We start from the raw sequence: 21,583 nt of genomic DNA, 5'->3' as shown, positions 1-21,583 counted from the left end.
ACGGATACAAATTAATTTGTCTTATTTATATTTTGTCATACGAGGATAAAGGGCGTGCAGATAGATTAAACTTCTAAAAATATATACATTATTTGTTTGCTGAAAATAGTTGTATTTTCCTTGACAGACATTAATGTCATTTTCTTCACTGAAACATATAGCAGGGAATATAAACTATGACTTCGCCGTTCACATTTTCAGGATAGTCTTTTTCACTATCTCGAATTAGTAGATTCAACGAAGTGACGTATGAAATACTAGAACACGTCTCGGTATACGGCAAGTCCTTGTTATTGGAGAGAAAAGTTACACCGCTTCCTCCTATCGTTTGTCTATAATCCCTCTACTCCCAGCATGGCCGCCTCTGGACAGTTACACATGTGCGCGGTCTAGACGTTAACATATCCTTTGCTAACGGGGAAACCCAGGGTTCGCGCATGCGCAGTGAGTGTCGCTGCCTGTCAGTGGGTACCGCGCCCGGTTGGTCCCCCGTGCGCGCGCCCCGCCGGTGTCCCGCGCCCTCTCCCGCCATGTACCGAGCCTTGCACGACTTCCGGTCCGCCGAGGCCGGCTCCATGCGCTTCGGCGCGGGCGAGACCTTCCTTATCCTGGAGCGGACGAACGTGCACTGGTGGCTGGCCTCACGCTGCGCCAGCGGGGAGAGCGGCTACGTGCCCGCGGGCTACCTGGAGCGCGTGCAGGTGAGAGCGGGGGCGGGGCCCGGGGAGGGGCGGGGGGTGCAGTCCAGGTGTGGACAGAGGTGACGGGGTCCAGGTGTGGACAGAGGGGACGGGGGTCCAGGTGTGTGCAGAGGTGGAGGGTGCACAGCCACTCTCTGCAGCATGCCAGGTGCGTGCAGAGGTGGGCGGGGAGCTGTCAGGTGTGTGCGCAGGTGGGCATGGAGTCCAGGTGTGGACAGAGGTGGGCATGGAGTCCACCTGTACATCCACTCTCTGCATGCAGCATGTTAGGTGTGTGCAGAGGTGGGCGGGGAGTTCAGATGTGCTAGAGTTGGACTTGGAGTCTACCTGAACCTCCTCTACCTGCAGGATGTCAGGTGTATGCATAGAGGTGGACAGGGAGTTCAGGTGTATTCATAGAGGTGGACAGGATGGTCAGATGTGTCAGAGGTGGGCGTGGAGTCTACCTGAACATCTTCTACCTGCAGGATCTGTCCGGTGTGTGCACAGGTGGACGGGGAGTTCAGGTGTGTGCATAGAGGTGGGCAGAGAGTTCAGGTGTGTGCAGAGAGTTGGGCAGAGAGTTCAGGTGTGTGCAGAGAGTTCAGGTGTGTGCAGAGAGGTGGGCAGAGAGTTCAGGTTTGTGCATAGAGGTGGGCAGAGAGTTCAGGTGTGTGCATAGAGGTGGACGGGGAGTTCAGGTGTGTGCATAGAGCTGGGCAGAGAGTTCAGGTATGTGCAGAGAGGTGGGCAGAGAGTTCAGGTGTGTGTAGAGAGGTGGGCAGAGTTCAGGTGTGTGCGTAGAGGTGGGCAGAGAGTCCAGGTGTGTGCATAGAGGTGGGCAGAGAGTTCAGGTGTGTGCAGAGAGGTGGACAGAGAATTCTGGTGTGTGCATAGAGGTGGGCAGAGAGTTCAAGTGTGTACATAGAGGTGGGCAGAGAGTGTTTGCATAGAGGTGGGCAGAGAGTTCAAGTGTGTGCATAGAGGTGGGCAGAGAGTTCAGGTGTGTGCATAGAGGTGGGCAGAGAGTTCAGGTGTGTGCATAGAGGTGGGCAGAGAGTTCAAGTGTGTACATAGAGGTGGGCAGAGAGTGTTTGCATAGAGGTGGGCACAGAGTTCAAGTGTGTGCATAGAGGTGGGCAGAGAATTCAGGTGTGTGCATAGAGGTGGACCAGGAGTTCAGGCGTGTGCATAGAGGTGGACCAGGAGTTCAGAGGTGTCATAGGTGGACAGGGAGTTCAGGTGTGTATAGAGGTGGACATGAAGTCTATGTGCCCGCACTTCTTAACAGTTAACAGCAATATGTTCAGGTGTGTGCACATAGGTGGACAGAATGGTCAGAGGGCGGGGAGTCTACCTGAATATCCTCGACCTGCAGGATGTCCGGTGCGTGCATTGAGGTGGACAGGGAGTTCAGGTGTGTGTATAGAAGGGGACAGGATGTTCAGTTGTGTCAGAGGTGGGGGCGGAGTCTGCCTCGACATCCACTACTTGTGGGATGTTCAGGTGTGTTAATAGAGGTGAACAGGGAATTCAGGCGTATATAAGGGTGGACAGGGAGTTTGTGTTTTTATAGAGGTGGGAAGGGAGTTCAGGTGTGCATATAGGTGGACTGGGAATTCAGGTGTGCATAGAGGTGGACTGGGAATTCAGGTGTGCATAGAGGTGGACAGGGAGTTCAGGTGTGCATTGAGGTGGACTGGGAGTTCAGGTGTGCATTGAGGTGGACTGGGAGTTCAGGTGTGCATAGAGGTGGACTGGGAGTTCTCGTGTGTATAGCCGTGGAGTCTAGGTGCTCACTCCTCCTAGTATCAGGATGTTCAGGTGTGTGCATAGAGGTGGACAGGGAGTTCAGGTGTGAGCATAGAGGTGAATTGCATGGTCCAATGTGTCAGAGGTGCGCGTAGAGTCTATCTGAACATCCACTAACTGCAGGATGCAGTTGGATAGTGGTGAACATGGAATTCAGGTGTGCATAGAGGTGGTCAGGGAGTTGAGGCGGACAGCATGGTGAGAGGTGGGCGTGGAGTCTACCTGAACATCCACTACCTGCAGGATTTCAGGTGTATGCATAGAGGTGGACAGGGAGTTCAGGTGGGTGCATAGAGGTGGACAGCATAGTCAGATGTGTCAGAGGTGGGCGTGGAGTCTACCTGAACCTCCTCTACCTGCAGGATGTCAGGTGTATGCATAGAGGTGGACAGCATGGTCAGATGTGTCAGAGGTGGGCGTGGAGGCCACCTGAACCTCCTCTACCTGCAGAATGTCGGGTGTATGCATAGAGGTGGACAGCATGGTCAGATGTGTCAGAGGTGGGCGTGGAGTCTACCTGAACCTCCTCTACCTGCAGGATGTCAGGTGTATGCATAGAGGTGGACAGGGAGTTCAGGTGTGTACATAGTGGTGGACAGGATGGTCAGATGTGTCAGAGGTGGGCGTGGAGTCTACCTGAACCTCCTCTACCTGCAGGATGTCAGGTGTATGCATAGAGGTGGACACGGAGTTCAGGTGTATTCATAGAGGTGGACAGGATGGTCAGATGTGTCAGAGGTGGGCGTGGAGTCTACCTGAACCTCCTCTACCTGCAGGATGTCGGATGTATGCATAGAAGTGGACAGCATGGTCAGATGTGTCAGAGGTGGGCGTGGAGTCTACCTGAACCTCCTCGACCTGCAGGATGTCAGTTGTATGCATAGAGGTGGACAGGGAGTTCAGGTGGGTGCATAGAGGTGGACAGCATGGTCAGATGTGTCAGAGGTGGGCGTGGAGTCTACCTTAACCTCCTCTACCTGCAGGATGTCAGGTGTATGCATAGAGGTGGACAGGGAGTTCAGGTGAGTGCATAGAGGTGGACAGCATGGTCAGTTGTGTCATAGGTGGGCGTGAAGTCTACCTGAACCTCCTCTACCTGCAGGATGTTCAGGTGTGCTTAGAGGTGGACAGGACGTTCAGGTGTGTAGAGGTGGGCGTGGAATGAAAGTGCTCGCACCTGTGCCTGCAGGATGTTTAGTTGTGTGTGTGTGTGTGTAGAGGTGGGCAGGAATTTGAATTGTGTGCACCTCTTCCTGCGACAATTTCAGGTGTGTGCATAGAGTTGGACAGGGAGTTCAGGTGTGTGCATAGAGGTGGACAGGATGTTCAGTTATGAATAGGGGTGGACGTGTAGTCTACCTGAACATGCTCTACCTGCACAATGTTTACGTGTGTGCATAGAGGTGGGTAGAGCGTCTAGGTGCTCACACCTCTACCTGCAGGATGTTAGCATGTGTATAGAGGTGTACTGGATTTTCAGGTGTGTGCTGAGGTGGGTGTGAAGTCTACCTGAACATCCTCCACCTGCAGTGTGTTCAGGTCTGATTAGCGGTGGAAAAGATGCACAGGTGTGTAGAGAGGTCATCATGGAGTTTAGCTAATCGCATCTGTACCTGCAGGACGTTCAGGTGTGTGCTCCACGATCCATTGCATACATGCTTGTACGTGGAGTGGAGGTCTGTAGTGAAACCCAGGTGGTTGTGGAGTCCATGTATGAACTGACATACCAAAAACCACTGTATTAATGTATGTGAAGGGGGTTCAGGTGTGTGCAACAATAGAAAGGAAGCCCTGGTGTGTGCATAAAGCTGGACAGGGAGTCCAGGTAAGATCAAGGCTTCTACCTCTAGGATTTCCAAATGGGTAAAAAGATGCGGACAGAGACTTAAGAAGGGAACAGGATTATACATGTATGTGCATAAAGTTGTTGGCAATGGTGGGAAACTGTTCTCAATTTCAAACACCTTGACTCCTTGTATTTCAAATACAGGAGCGCCACGAGTCACTATGTGTTTGTACAATGTGACCAGGTTATCGTAGATGGAAGACCTTGGATGATTAGTCTGCTGCTCTCTGGCACTCCAAGCATCTGCATAGGGTTGTTCACGTTGCTTACGGATGAAAGGAAGCATCACAAACTATATACATATATAGTGTTAAGTTTAAACTGGCATTTTCACCTAACTATAATGACACTTTAACCATTGTTGTTTTAAAAAATAAATAAATACATAGCTACGTTTTTCTATGAATACATAGCTGTCGGCCCCCCTGCAGCGTGCCGCCTTGTGCCTTGCACTGCGTGGAGTTGGCTTCAGGGTCTGGCCTGTGGGCAGGCTCTGTGCCCATTCCTTCCTTCCCTTGTGGGCAACCATCCTCTGCATGCACAGCCTTCCAACAGTGTGCAGCGTGGGGTTGGCTGCAGGGCCTAGCCTGTGGCTCAACCCCCTACGGACGGACTCCGGTGTGGGTTAGCCGTAGAGCTAACTGCCTGAACATGGTGAACCCACCACAGCCACTCGTGCTCCCCTCTATTGAAGCCACATATCTGTATTCGTACAAAGCTAACCTATGCTTAAGCACCTAACAGATTGGCAAGAACTGCTCCTTGGTAATTGGCAAGATATCATTTGTATGCATCGTCATGAATATCTTGTTTTCTCTGCAGAGAATCATGCCCTGTTGTGGCCACTCTCACAAGGTAAATAACTTGAGAGACAAGATCTTTGTTGTTACTATGAGGATTCTGTGAATACATCACTATAAATTGCATTGATGTACACAGGAAGAAAGCTATTTGCTAAAGCTCTTCTGTTTTATTTGGTGGAGCAAATTGAACTAAAGTGCCTTACTTAACCAATGGAAACAGATTTTAGGATAGGCCTTGGGCAATATTGACATTCCTGCCATGTTTGCCCATTGGAAGCTACAATGTTGTTTTGTTAACTTCAGTATAGCTTTTGATTGGGTAGACCAGCCCACTTTGTCGAGACAATTGTTCATGATGGAAACTGCTCATTCTTTACTGCAACTTATCAGAGCACTTGTTTCGTATACCGTGGTGCAGGTGCAAACCTGTAGACACAATCACTCTTTCCAGATATCAGACCTCTCATTGTTTCTAAGTTGTATGGGTTATCTGGTTGACCATTTGTTTGAATTAAGATGTTTTGGACATTGTCTTGGAGGTACCGAAGTCTCCTTGGGTGTACTCTAGTTTCTGTGCTTTCCTACACGGATAACCAAACAAAGGCAAAAGTTTTGCTCTATGAAAAGTTATCAATGCTTTGCTTTCCAATGGACCAAATTTAGAAGTGGCCCGTTATTTGGATTTCACTCAATAATTATTTACAATCGCTATATTAAATGGAAGACCTGCCCATGTAGGCTGTTCAGCACTATGAAGGGTCACCCCATTGTAACAGTAGCTGTGCTTGTGGGCTCACCCTTCCTCTCGTGTGAAGGTTTTTGAGCATCAGCTCACATTAATGTAGTTTTATGGCCCTTTCGTGTTTGGTAACCGATGCACAACGACTTTGTATAATCTGAAAAACAAATGCTTGCAAACATTATCAATTTTTCCCGCAATCCCACAGTACCTGGTCCAACAAGGTTATATGATGTTACAACGCATTCCGTTGCAACGCATGCCTTTTCCACGCATGCGTTACAACGGAATGCCATTACCACGCATATGGTTTACCACGAAAATGCCTTTGCCACGCATAGTTTAACAACGTTTTTCGTTGTTTAACTATGCATGATATTGGCATTTTCATGTTAAACCGACTGCATTATTGATGATCTAGTTCAATTCTTTATATATATATATATGTTTTTTTTAATTAAACCTAACCTAATAAATTATTATAATTTTAAAAATACTTACATTTCTTTCGACGTTATTCTCCTTCTTTAAGTAGTCCTTTCTCTATTTTTGATTCAGTACGTAGACGCACGTACGTTATCACGTCTGTTAGGGAGGCTCTTTCCTTGAAGGACCGAGGCACAGAAGAACGTGTTTTTGCTAAGTTTTATTTGTTTTAAACCCTCTCGGTTTTTTAGGTCTCGCCTAGACGAAAGCAAAGCGAAGCTTTGCTGTCTAGGGCGAGACAACTTATGCAGTTACTTTTGGGGGAATGTGGACAGCAGAGTTCCACGCGCTTTTCCTTGCCGAGATTTAACCTCGGGAGCGCGCACGTCGCCGTGCCTCGTATTCCCATTCACAAACGAAGCCACTCTCACGCATGCGCACATACACACACTGCATACACACACGCATCCCCCCCTTAAACAGACACACGCTGCATACACACACGCACCCCCCCTTAAACAGACACACGCACGCACGCACACACGCACCCCCCCTTAAACAGACACACGCACGCACGCACACACTCAGACACACGCGCGTACACCCCCACCCTCAACCCCACTCACCGGGCTCATCTCCCCTTACGCATGGGAAGGCACTGTGGAGCTCTGTGGCAGAAGGAGCGCTGTCTGAAATCACCGCCCCCTCCCACAGCGGCATTGTAGGGAAATTAAAATTTGGCTCCCGTAAACACCGCCGCAGCCCGGGAACATCGGGAGCCTGAGAAATCCCGAGCGCAGCTCCTCTGACGTCAGACGAGGAGCCGCGCTGGGATTGGTGCCGGTGGGGCCGTTGCCTAGCAACGGAAGACCCGTCGACGGCGGGCGGGAGGGGCTTCTTCGCTCCTCACCCGGCCAGCGCCTGCTTTTTTTACTTCGACTCCACAGCAATAATAACACAGCGTTGTTATTTCCGCGATGTTTTGCTCGCAAACTAGCGGTGGCGCGTCCCTTGTTTAGCTAATAGTTTGCTTGTTTAAGTTACTGGCCGCGGTGAGTAGGGTGCCGCAACTACAATCCCCAGCATTCCCACATTCATGTGAACACTCTCTGTTGTGGCATTGGCTCTTCTGCTTTAGAAATCATTTACTAGGGCTAGTTATTTTTCATGTTAGAAAGCGGTGGATTTGGGACCAGCAAGGAACAAATGGCTGTATAAGGCATGTACTGGAGAGGGTTAATTACCGGCGATCTAGCCTGTTGGTAAGTGTATTTTACGCTGACTGTTGGTAGCGCGAGCATCTGAATCGAGGCCACGTGGGTTGCTGAGCATTTTGCAGCTATAATGTCTGATGAGCGTGTACCTCTGACTATCACATCACAAGCTTGTTAATTAATTGTTGTGGCTGTTTCCTTTTATTCAACTCTGCGTTGCTGGCTTTCTTTCTTTACCGAGTCTCCGGCCACCGCACTTTATGCATGTTTCCATAAATCACCTCATCTCCCCGTGGCACCCCTCACCTCCTCCAGCAAGCCGATGCTGCTTCGACCGAAGAAATCAGATTATATGTGCCCTATTTGCATCGTGAATCAAGTACATATAATACAATGTGAAAAGTTGTTGGAAATTGGTCCCTTTTGGAAGTGCTGCTGCAGAAAGAAAGAGGCAGTCTCCATTGCAAAATGCATATTTGCAGGCCCTGTTTCAATGTCATCCAAAGCCAGGCACATAAGCGCCTCCTTTTTGCAGTCAGTATTTTAGCATTACAGAAGTTGCCATGATTTTTATTGTATTGTAATGTCCGTATCATATTTCGTTGATGTACATGGCCGTAGTGCATTTTTATTTTGAAAATATTAGGATCGGATCTCTTTTCATCAGGAAGCGACCCTGCTACTATTGTTAACAGTAGCGATTGCACAGCTAAATCTGGTTTTGGTGTGCAGATTTAAAGACATTACACTAACAGGCTGGTCTCTTACAACTTTGGATCTGATGATATTTTGCGATCTTTCTATTTAACGCAACAAAGGAAGTCATGAGTCAAATGTGTTTTTTATCCAATCGGAAGCAAGGTTTATGTATGAAGTACACTAGCAATCATATGCGTTTATAATATTGTAAATATGATTGCTCAGTGACTGAGTAGGCCGTTAGAAAAGGATCCTGGGAGACCTGATGACATTAATTACATTAATTGTGCTTTCAGACACAAGTAGGATACATTACAGGAGTTACTTTTGTAGCTGTAGTTTACCACAAGCTACGCCCTAAAAACCTGTCATATATCTCTGGACTTTGATCCAAACAGCTTATAACCTTATCAGAATCATTCCAGATGAACAGTTTCAGAACACGCTGAACTTAGCACAGGTCATATTTCCATTTATAGGACGTTTTGCTTCAGCCCACTTCCAAACCTCACGTTCTTTAGTAAAAAAAAACAGCAAGGGAAACAAACGTATTGTCTAAATTATGTGACAGTTATATTTCGGAATACAAATTAAGTTTAAATAACGGTAAATTGAGAGGGCATCCACCAGCTTTGGAAATACATTTTCTAGTATCTTCATGGGCAGTTTGCAATGCTTACGCACCACCTTCTGACCTATTAAAGAAATACTGTTAAATTGTGATGTAGTCCAGTAGCCCCCTTATTTTATGTAATGTGGCACAGTGAAATGTAAAACTCTGTCATTCTTTAGAGTGCATTTAATGATATTTGCCAGCTGCAAAATCAAATCATGAGACTCACGAATAGGCGTGAATTACAAACAGGGCACTCTGAAGCAGTGCTGCCACACTTTAAATCAGACAAAACTTGCTCTTCTCAGCAGAACTGCCAGTGGGCGAATGGGCAATAGTTCCACTTCTTAGCTGGCCAGTCATATTTTACTTGGGATAATGGGACATTTTTTCACAGTGTTTGTGTAAATGTGTCTGTAAGAGCACTTGTCAGCATGGCTATCCTGTATTTCATGGGCTTAATCTGCACTCCTCAAGAGGATCATTGTACTTTCAGTTGGACATTTGCAGCTATGATCAGCAGGCAATATCATTATATAATGAGACCGTTTTAAAACAACTAAGCACTGTTCCTATTGTTTTAGTGGAGCATAGCAAATTCTACTATAATTTACACATGCTAAATATGTCACAAGACAGTATCAGAACTTAGTCTGCCACCAATCCACCCACTACCTCAATACTCTCCAACCCACTTCACCCTATTCCTCCACCTTCCATGCCACTCTACAATATTTCACTCTGACACTACACTCTACGACGATCTCTTCCACTGAACTCTGCTCATCTCTACAGCACTCTATGCCCCCACCCAACTCCGCTCTACGACAGTCTACTCCACCAAATTCTGTCAATAACATTCTACTTCTCCCACTCCAAGACACTGCCAACTGCCATATAGCAACACGCCACATAAATACAGTACACATCATGCCACATAATTCCAATCAGCATAATTTCAATGAACACCACATAGTTCCACACAACACAATTCCACTCCACACATTTTTATTCCACACCACATATTTCACCAAAGAATTACATAATGCAACTCAAAAACACTTTTACCCAACACACCACATACATCCAATCCACACTACAAAATACCACATCATACCACAAACTTCAACAACACACCACATAATTAAATTCCATAACATACCACTACACAACACAAAATGCCATTCCACATATTTACACTCCATAAAACACAATCCCACTCCATACAGTTTCAAATACACTAAAAACCACATAATTACTATCCACTTCACCCCATGGCACATAATCCCACAACATACATCCACTCCACGTGACACAATTCCACAACAAACAATAACATGCTCTCATATGGTTGACTTCGGATCTTCAAGCTGTTTCTTTACCGTACCTTTTCAAAGTTTCCAAACCTTAATATTCTCCTCTTCTTAGTGTGTCTTCTGCGTGCACAGGTGTTCCCTCTTTATAAGTCTGTAGTGTACTCTCCCCTTCTTTCTCTCTTTCTCACACACTTTCTGCTCCTCTGTCTTGAGTTCATTCACCACTTCCTGCACAAACTCTATATCCATCTCATCACCCTTTCTATATTCTATGCAGCTCTCCCCCAATCTATTCACCATGCCACATAATTCCGCTACTCAAATACACTCTCACACTACATCACACACTTCCACAACTAACAATTCCAACACAACCCATATAATTTCACTCCACACGACAAACACCCACTACACTCCAAACCAAAACACATAGGTAAACGACATTGTCATTTATAACGCCAATCGCTCTAACTCCTACAAATGCGAGACCTATTGCATTGCAAATGCTTGTTTTTTTTTGGGGGGGGGGGAGACCCCCCCCAACCCCCCCTTTTTTTTTCCGACCTTTAACTCACATTCCTTTACTACGTATTTCGTAGTAAAGGAATGCGTGGTAAAGGTTATAGTGGTAACCACGCATGCGTTGTAAAGCATGCGTGGTTAGTGCTTTCGTGGAAACGGCTTCGTTGTGGTGGCTGTTTCCCGTCCAACAAGAGATGGGTATGTCTTTAGCCTATGTGAGGGCTGATAAAGTCATCGTTGTGTATCCTGTAAGCTGGGACTTCAGCAGCCTTTACATGGAAGGAAAGTGAATGTTTTAGGATATATCTAAGTTGTGTGTTTGCCCAAAGCAACATAATCTGCTTGCAAAATGTGGTTTCTGGTTCAGTAGAAATAGGTATGTTTAAAGCGATGGTAAAGTAAAAGATTCAAGAATGCAGTTTCGACAAAGCGATTTAACATTTACAAGCTTAAAGCTGACTCAACTCTTGAATGAGTGCTACACATCTCTTGTCCCTCTAATACATCTTTAATACAGCCTACGCCTGTTTACTTTTTAAAATGTACCTAAACAGGTTTTGATAATCTTAATTTGTGAAGAGTACTGCAAACTGGTAGTACACCACCTCTTTTCAGCTATATCCGTATGTCTGACAAGGAAATGTTAATTTACATGGTTACAATCTGCCTTGGCCTTAAAGCTATAAGAAAACACTCCTTGTGAGATATTTGTGGAGTACAGTATGCATGCTTGCACCAATGCAATATTTTTGCTAGTGCCTCGGTGCAAGTACTCGGTACATGGCTAGGTCATCTACTGAGCAGTAGAATTTTTGTGTCGCATCATTGAGATTTTTTAAAATTCTGTGCTGATCAGTAAAGTGCTTGTTGAGAATGTTATACTGAGTGGGCATAGTTGATGGTTTTAGAGCCAATAATGTAAGGACCGTTATCTTCTTTTAGCATATTTTTGCTTTTGATTGTTGTTTAAGGGTTGGTATAATGAATACTGTATTTAAACGCTACCCGAACAGCTTTAATAATCTTCTCTAATAGTATCACATTACACTTAATATAGCAAACATTATAGAAGAAACAGATATATTTTGGTAATATATGTGGTATTTTGTGTAGCATGTTGGAACCAAAAGGCAGCGGAGCACTATATAGGGTCAAGAGGCAGAACTGCAAAGAGGGAGTAAAGTTGAAAGGGGTCAGAGAGTGTGTGTGGATGATTCCTTTAGTGTGATGTAGTGACCTTTAACCCCTCCCATGCTGGTGACGGAACCGCTCCGTCACCAGCCACAGACGCGCTGTGCTGATGACGGAGCGGTTCCGTCACGGCCCCCTCGGCGCGCCTGCGCGGCTCAGATTCCGCGCCTGTGCTGGACGTTCTGTTGAGCGGGCGGGGCCGTGACGGAACCGCTCCGTCATAAGCACAGCGCACCCGAGGCTCGTGACGGAGCGGTTCCGTCACGAGCATGGGAGCGCCGCGCGGCCCCCCACCCCCTAGCACTGCGGCGGAATAGCCGCCGCAGCGAAGGGGTTAAAGAGACGTGTAAGCAGCTCTTTCCTAACTAGGAGCAGAGATGGTGACGTCCTGATGGATAGAGGGATGCTTTTCCAGATCCTGGGTGCATACATTGGGAAGACGCACAGTATCTGGGACAACAGCCTTGCAATGTAGACTATGACGTAATAAGATAGCAAGCAAGAGCTAAAGATGACAATGCTCCGATCTATACTTGGAAGGATTCTGAACATGCAGAGTTCATACTAAAATGTATACCACACACAAAGCTAGATTCCAGTGTGATGTACAATCTGATAAGGACCCTACATGTTATTGAATTCAAACCTTCCAGGTCATTTACATTTGTTGCCGACAGCCTAGTCATTTCAAAACATTTGTTTTTCTTGTTTCCTCTTCGAAGATACAGCAATGGAGGGTGTGTGTGGGTGGAACATGTGAAGTGATGCTGGCAATTGGCAGGGGAAGAAGGTGAAAGTGAGGGATGTGATTGATATATATCCTAAATAGGAAGGATGTATATCCCCTATCCATCCTTCCTGTTTGGCAGGGTGGTAGCACATTATACTGGGCTCCAATAGTGTTAATGCAGGCTATTTGCTACTCGTCTCCTGGGGTCTCTGTATTGTGGGACCTCAGATTGGGGATCAAATGCTTTTAGCTCTTGGCTGCAGGAAAAAATATAGCCGAGCTGTCTGTGGCTGACTTGCAGAGGTGCTGTGAGCTAGAAACCCAAAACTCAGCAATACAAAACATTGAAACTCAATAATTTAATTGTCAATCTAATATTTTTACTTGAAAAAAGTACTTCAGTGCACATACCACTAAATGGTATGCAGAATATAGAAAACATGTATATAATGTCCGTGCATCACAAAATTTGGAACTCTTCGTAGGGGCATTGGAGGGGAGGGGGGGTGTAACTAAAACCTCAAACCGCCCCTCCTTCAGGAGAATAGGCGGTTCCTTGTAATGTAATACCTTCCTGCAGGACTTGACATAAACATCTTCAAGGCAGACCTAAAATAATATTGAGTTTCTTGTAGGAGACACAATCCTAAATAGATAGCCTGACCTACAAATGAAAAACATTAGCATACTGTTTACCACTAGCATCTTTTATCCAGACTTAATTTTTTGGCAGAACTTTTGATGTCTGAGCTGGTTCCCTAGCAACCGACCAGGAAATGTATCATTTATTTCATAAACCACCATTTTCTCCCAAGAAGGGTCTCTTCTGCTGTAGAAAAGCTAAAGCAAGTATTGACACTTTTTGTGTTTTATTCTTATCTCAGAAGGAAAGTTTCAAAGTAGATGTTTAGGGTGATCGTTTCTGAAGGGCAGCTCCTAGGACCAGGAATGTTCGACTTCTGCATTCTTTAGGTGTGACCTCATGGTCTATCTGAGGAGCTGCGTCATTGATCTTAGTCATTCGCTGAATGTATTTTGCTAAAGTGGACATCTGGGGCCCGATGTAGGTAAATCCCATTTACCGATTTTGAAATACCGAATCCTACCGATTCGGTATTCAAAAATCGGTAAATGGGATGTAGGTCCCAACATCTGGATTCGTTACGAATCCTTAACAATTCTTAAATTACCGATTTGGTAAATACCGAATCGGTAATGCCCATTCATTCCTATGGGCTTTGAAGCCCATAGGAATGATTAGGCATTACCGATTCGGTATTTACCGAATCGGTAATTAGAGAATTCACAAGGGTGCAGGGGGTGTCACTTTGACACCCTCTAGCACCCCCAAAACGGCCATGTGTGCAATGTGGCACACAGACATGCCCTAAGGGCACGTCTGTCTGTCACATGGCACATGTGTACATGCACAGATGTGCATGTACACAGGAATCGGTTTTTTACCATGGATTTGTTTTCCATGGTAAAATACCGATTCTGTAAGCCATGTGCTGCCGGAACATAGGCTACCTACATTGCATTTTCGGTAATTTTACCGAATCGTTATCATTACCGATTCGGTAAATATTACCGACTCGGTAAATTTACCGATTCGGTAATGATAACGATTCTGTAAAATTACCGAAAATGTGCCCCTACATCTCCATAGCCCTTTACCGATCGGAAACGGCCGAAAATCGGTATTTTCGGCCGATTCCGATCGGTACCCGGGCCCCTGGTGTCTACAGCTTTTGAGGGTAATAAATGTGCTGAATAATGCAGACTGATTGAACTGAGATATGTTTACTGGCTGAAAGGTAAAGGAGATGGCTTATCGATGTGAGATGTCATGCAACTTTACTAGCAGTGAGGTATGAGCCTCAAGAGTCTTGCAATGCAGATGAATGAATAATATTTCTAAAGCACAGTGTTACATCAAAACAGGGGCACCCTGATCCTGCAATCCTAATCGTAAACTTGCAAATTATAACTGTTAAAACTTGTAGAGAGATCCACCCCTTAGCAGTGCAGCAGAGAAACAGACAATAAGATAGACATGAGGTCATTAAAGCTCGTGAGGATTTAGGCCTATAAAAGGTTGTTTCTCAGCCCACACATTGCGCATGTTACATTTTATAGCATATCTTTACTTTGCTCAGCTCTTGCTGGATAATGCCCCCTTTAATCAATTATCGTCTTTAACAGATGTATCTGCATTTAACACCTGGATGCCTTATTCTTTGGACAAAATCGCCCGGTTCGGATTATAAAATCCAATACAACTAAACAATCAACTTCTTGGTATTCAGAAGTTCAACAGCTAATAGTAGCCAGACTCCATTGTAAAGCTATTGAAAGTCCGCGAAGAAAAGATTACAACTTGGTGACTAATGAATTCTAGCACAAGGCCATTAGGAAATTCCATCATACCATTTGCTGTTTTTTTCAGCACAAGGATTGGGAGTGCTTGGAATCCATCTAAAGAGGTCTTTCCCATCCTCTGAAGCTTTTTTATCACAGTCGTCTGTTCCAAAGCGACCACTCAAAAAACGTATGTGAAGACCTGGCAGGTTTTTTAAGCATAACACTCTTAAAATATGGTCCAGTTTTGGTTCAAGTGCCATTGTTTGTAACACTCCCTCAGATGATCAAGTTGGTGCCCAAGATTGTAGTATACGGCTGAAGGAATGCTCTTAGAAGTTGAACCTGCTTGTTTCTAGGTGTAGATCTATCTAGTGCTGTGTTAAGGGACTTGGATAACACCTCACAATTTAGCAGATCTGTGATTGCTTTGTGTGTCCATATAGTGGGGTGTCATCTGACGTTTCAGGATGGACGGATGCTTTTGGGACACAGTAATGAGGTTTACATCTTGTATATCTGGATTCCAGAGTGGGAAAAAATGAGCTAAAAGTGATTTCAGGACTGATCCATAAGCATATAGCTTTCAGCCAGAGTAGCAGCATTGGAGCAAATGGTTCATAATCTCTAGAAATGCCTTCTGAGGCACCTTGTTTGGGGTTTGGGTTTCATGCAGTGGATCTCTGGCTCACTGAGTGGAAGGATTCGTGCAACCCCTCACTGATAATCCATGCATAATCCTGGTCATGAGACTTCCATGCTGAGGGGGTGTGGTCTACTCAGTAATGCCCTAGTAGTTGAATTGCATTTTCTGATGTGCAGCAGCATTACAGAATGCATGGAGTGCCTTCACTGTCTGTTGAAAATTGAAACCTGCTATAATTGTTTCTAAAAGGTGCATTGCCTGCCATTGTTACATGATTAGTTTTAAAAGAGGGTAAGCTGTGCAGATCTGCTGCCCATTGGTTATTCTTCTTAAGTGTTGATATAGGGAAGCTCCTCACTATTGGTGTATGTCCATAACAACTAATAGACCATTCAGCAAGCTATGGCTATATCCTTCATATGATGGTGTGTTTCTAAAAGTATGCCCTATGTATCCCCTTTCATAAAGTTTGGGGCGAGGGAATCATACTGCATTTATTAATCAAATCCACAATTCATTGCAAGAATATTGACATATAAGCCATTTTGAGGAAGGAGTTGGGGGCACAAGAACCCGCATCCTTGGCATGTGGCTCATATAGCTGCTGCGGCTTCATGCTTAGCTCGAGGTGCGTTTGAGCAGTGTTCTCAGCTTGGCCCTGAGTTGTAACTCCTGCGGATACTGCTTCCCTGTCTCTTTCCTGCTGTGTTTTAGTGCCTGCATTGTTTCTTCCAGCAGCATTATTGCCACTCCTAGGTGGGCCACTTTACCCTCCGCCTTTCACCAGCAAGAACATTCCACAAGCTGGATAGCTCCCTCGATTTAAACCTCAGCAGCTACTTCTCTTGACATGATGGACCTCATTCATCCCTTCCTGTGATTGTGAGGGCCTCTACAGCCTGTCTTTCTTCCATTACTTACCGTTCGACTCCCTCTCCATGTGTTAGTGCACTTCCTGCCAGTACGACTCACTCCAGCCAATTTGTGTCAATTCTTCCTCTGCTGGTAGAATTTCAGGTGTAAGCTGGTGGTTTCACTGCTCAGGCATCCCACCTAATCGATGAGCAACCTTTCAGAATGATCAAAAAAGAAGACGGTGCCATGGGAGATTCCCCCCCGCCCCCAATTTAAATGTGGACTACCCTTAACCCCAATCTGAGGTTTGTACCCAGTCAGCAACAATTTAATAAACTTCTGAGAATTAAACTGCTCGAGGCAGAAGCGCTATAAGGCTATTAGTTAATTCCACTCACTAAGGGTAGAATGTTCTAAATTATAAAGGGAGAAACTTGAAGACAAACATTGGAATGCTGGAGCTCTGGGTTTTTATCAGCAATTATGCGCTCAGAGCCGCTCCATAGTTTTCAGTGGAGATGTCAATATTCCAGTGTTCTAATAATACATAATCTGAAAAAAAACTCTAGGGACTACACCATAATGTGCTGCTTAATTTTCTTTTAATTGCATAACATTCATATCATTTGCCTTTTCAACCCATGATTTAATCCAGCATGCCACATAATTTGTTGCTCCATTAGACCTAGTGACAATGGATGTAGATCAGATTCTGGAATGGTACCAAGTTATGGATCTGGCCGTTGCGATTCATGCCCGTCCACAGCACATCTCGTCTTAATACTCAGTAACTACTACAAATCTTACGTGCATGACAAGACAAGGTTGGCAGGCTGTTTATGTGTAGGAGACAAAGCACAATTGTCCTATATACTGAAAATTGAGTGTTGTACAAAAGTAAATACGGCTGAGCATAGTGAGTTTTTTTAAACTAGGCTCTTAAAACTTTTAGCTCTGTTGTGAGAGGTCATGTCAAAAATACTTAAATAACAAAAAGGGTTTGAGAGTGAGTGGGATTTAGGTCTGCACCGTTCAGTCATCGGCTTTCCTGTTTGGATGGGCTGTCCATCAAGCCCATGGTGTATCAAGGATGTTGACGTTCTCCCTTTCAGTTTACGTTAAGGATTTGATGATGGTCATAGATTAGTACTTCCAGTTGTCACAGCGCTTGATGAGATGGTCCCACATCCCTATGCTACGCTGCTGCTTCCCTACCACCCTGTCCAGACCTCCCTTGATTTTGATGCTCCTGGCCACTGCATTTCACTTGGGGAGTCCATATATATTAAACTGATGTGGCTTCAATGGACACAAAAGGATTGTTTCTCTGATAGTTTGGGTTTCCATAACAAGTATACATTTTTGGATCCTAGCCCACCCCGCTTCCGATAACATTCAGCGATCGCTGTGGCTCTGGCAAAGCCAGTAACAATGTGTTAAAACTGAAGTTAAAAGCCAGACCTATTGGTTTTGCTAGTATGTGTTTGATGAATGATCAGAGTTACTACTTATGTTGAGGAGAATGTCTTAAGTGCCAAGTGGTGTATTAGCTCACACAGCTTGTATTCCTCCATTCGCCCATCTTTGCGTGTAGTGTTCCCCTCAGCGCGATGTGCAGAGGAACTTATTGTCAGCACTCACATGTCACTGACACTTAGGGGTGATGAAACTACAGTTAACCAACTGTAATGGTACTGCGGGTCAATTCAACCTCTTTATTTCAGCACTATCGGCTTAGGCCATAAAAGAACAATTGTTTAAAATACAGTGCATCATACAACGGGATAACAACATTAAAATATACATCAAGGCTCAATATCATGCAAAGAAAACAGTTCTAAGGTTGATGAGGAATGCTTTTCCTAGCACGTATTGCTTCCCAGATGTAAGTGCAACTCTAAAACACATAATATTGTAGGGGTCTCCCTAGTGCATTAAAAGTACAATGCCGCTTTGTAATCCCGGATATTGTGTGCAATAAGGATTGGTTTTAAAAAGTGCTTCCTTAAGTCAAGGTAACATTTACAGTAACGTATAAAGTGCTGAGTGCTCTGTTTTGCAATTCCACCACATGGGCGTGTAATGAACACTCAATGTAGGGCTCGAAAAATCATAAAAATGTTACTAGACCTGCAGGTCTAGTAACTTTAATAATCTCCTCGACCTGACTATAATGTACTTGACCCGTGAGCTGGTCTCAACGCGATTGTCACACAGTTTACTTTATATCATCCTCTAACTTCAGTCACGGAAAGAAAAGTAAATGTCTCTGAAAGCCGAGCAGATGTGACAAGATAGCAAGATTTAAAGACCTCTTTATTGCTCATTCACTTTGTGAGCAATACCTGTTGTCAGGTCGCCAGAAGTGATGAGTAGGCCCTAAAAATAGCACATCCTGATTTAAATTTTGCTCACCATAACGAGAGGGCAAGTGGATTTTTCAAGCCCTGGACTTTGCCGTTGATTAATAATGGGTAAAATGACATGGTCAAGGTGATCTACAATTCTTAGCAGTAATCTGGTCAGAGCGAAGCGGTGTTGAGTGTTTGCCACTGGGTACAAATCCTTTGAAATTCCTCGGGCAGGGCATACAACATATATGCGACAACCCTGGATTTCCTGGCATCAAAAAAGACTCTCTTTTCTGTTCAGACATCCAATAAAACTCCCTTCACCTCAGACTTCTGGTGCATAAGAATTATAGACGACTCCTGAAGCCCAGGAGGGCCAAACGGCAGCTTGAGGGTGTCGTTGATCTAGGACTACCACGGGATATTAAAGGCATGATCTAAGGGTAAGCAGTCCCATATGATTGGCTTCATGAATTCTCTTTGATTTACACCTATGGAATGACACAATAGGATAGGTTTGAGTGACACCATGTCTTCTAGGTGAGAGAACCCCGCTTCCTTATGAATAGTAGAAGATGGTGATGAAGAGGGGGGTACACAATAGACGCCTTAAAAAGGTGTTTTCCTCAACCTGTGAAGGGCTACTAGACGTATGACCCCCACATGCCCCTGCCATAAGTTGCAGCTGCTAATGGTTTCGCTTTATAGATGGTAATCACATCGCTAATAGGGCGACAACCAAGTTTACAGGAGAACCTGATCACATCCTCACACACTATTCATTTTAAGCCGGGCATTCTGTATGTGTTGGACCCAGGAACCATTACTAGAAGAAAGAAAGCCCAGATAACAAAAAGGAATTCACCTTTGCAATGGCTGTACCCTCCAAAAAGAAGGACCTATCCTTCTGTGGAGTTTTCCCACAATATATTATAAATGTCTTGGTTTTCTTCATCTTTAATTTCTTGGATTCCATAAATCCAGTAAAGGTATCCATTAATCACTCTAGCCCGACTGCGGTCCTAGACAATAGGATCATGTCGTCTGCGTACAGGAGCCTGCGGCCAGCACCAGTTGGTGCATCGGCCTGCAGTGACCGAAGAGCATCATCTACACCATTTATAAAAAGTTAAAATAAAAATGGGGACAATATATACCCCTGCCTCAAGCCGGCTTAATTCTAAAACATGGCGAACATTCCCCATTGGAACCATATCGTATCTTGGCTGAAAGATTCTTATACTTCTGGGGAAGAAGACCAACATATTTTCAGGAGCCCCAGATGGATGCTAAGTATGCCACAGAGTTGAATGGTCCACCAAATCAAAAGCACTACTAAGATCAGAAAAACACAAGCGAGGGGATCCTGGCTTCGGGACCAGCCATGTTAATGATTGCGGCTGATGGAGGATGTTGCACGCCCTTCACAGAGTTAGAAGACGTAGCCACACTTAGACCACCCCGCGATGTTAGGGTCGCCTTCCTTCCTGAGACCAGGAACCCTATCTTGAGGGCAGAATTGTGGAGGGTTACATTGCAGAACCGAGGGTGTGGAGGGGTGTCATCCGTTTGTCTATCCCAGGGGTGGATAGAGATCGGTCGATTATCTCGAGGGGGTTACGTGGGGTGTGTTGGCAGCCCTTCAGGCGCCTGCAAGCGCATAGTAGGGTGAGTAACAGTAGAAGTAGAGCCTGTTGCCTTAACACTAGATAAAAGTTCTTCAGTGGTCCCGAGCCTAGAACATATGTCTGCAAATAAACTTTCAAACACACCCCTCGCATTGTCCAAGAAGGTCTTCTGAAAGGAGTCCAAGTCCACAGAGCTGAGTGAGGCAGAATCGATTGCATAATTAGATTAAGGGGCTACGGGTGGGTCAGGCTTCCCTAGCTCCTGATGCCTTTTCTGCTCCGCAGGAGGGCCATTATTATGCGGTGAAATGGTGTCCATACGAGGAGTCAGTCCAGGATCTACTGTAGATTAATTGTAGTGATTTCAACATTGGTTTGCCTTAGCTGTTGACCACACAACCTAGTAATGCACAGTCTCTTTTCTTCAGTGCTTAGTTTGTAAAATAATTGCAAGGCCCAGAGTTTTTATTAGTGGTCCCTGTCAAATGCTGGGGCTGCCAAATACCAAGGCTGCCTGGGCCTCATGCCTCTTTCTTCTAGCAAGCACCCTGCACTTCCTGTCCATCTCATGAATACCTAGTATTGCTTCCACCTCATGCCTCTTTCTTCAACCACCCTGCATTTCCTGTCTCTTTATCTCATGAATACCACGGCGCCTGGTCTTGATTCCACCTCATGCCTCTTTCTTCCATCACCCTACACTTCTGTCTCTTTATCTCATGAATACCAATGTGCCTGGTCTTGATTCCACCTCATGCCTCTTTCTTCCATCACCCTACACTTCTGTCTCTTTATCTCATGATTGCCTAGTGTCGATTCCATCTCATACCTCTCCCCCCCCACCCCCTGACACTTCCTGTTTGTCTATTTCACACCTGCAGGCTCTTTTTTTCCCCGCTGTCTCAGTTTATCACTGTTTTTACTAATAGTTTCTACCTCCTTTCTCCATTTTGTCTGTCTGTCTGTCTTCCCAGGCTTGGGTCAATGTCTGATGATGACAAACTTGTGCTGGTGCAAGAGTGAGTACTGGTGTCCAATACCTGCACCCTCCTGGACAAATTCAACTCCGCCTCTTTTAGGGCCTCGGTTTAATCCTCAGGAGATTTTTTTTAGATTAGTTTTAAGATGTCTTTTACCCCAGGTTCCTTTCT

At 45.2% G+C, this 21,583-nt stretch overlaps 1 protein-coding gene across 2 annotated transcripts in view; it reads left to right on the top strand.

Moving 5' to 3' along the window:
• The first annotated feature begins 444 nt into the window (after positions 1-444).
• NCKIPSD (NCK interacting protein with SH3 domain) overlaps positions 445-21,583 on the top strand; it is a 346,636-nt gene continuing 325,497 nt past the window's right edge. For both annotated transcript variants that reach the window (XM_078661786.1, XM_078661785.1), the window contains exon 1: positions 445-701. In XM_078661786.1, coding sequence (XP_078517912.1) covers positions 531-701 — 171 coding nt within the window. In that variant the 5' untranslated portion in view covers positions 445-530. The remainder of the gene's footprint in view (positions 702-21,583) is intronic.

This window comes from Lissotriton helveticus, chromosome 9, assembly GCF_964261635.1.
Source record: "Lissotriton helveticus chromosome 9, aLisHel1.1, whole genome shotgun sequence".
Lineage (NCBI taxonomy): Eukaryota > Metazoa > Chordata > Amphibia > Caudata > Salamandridae > Lissotriton > Lissotriton helveticus.
This window is presented reverse-complemented; position numbering and strand designations above follow the sequence as displayed.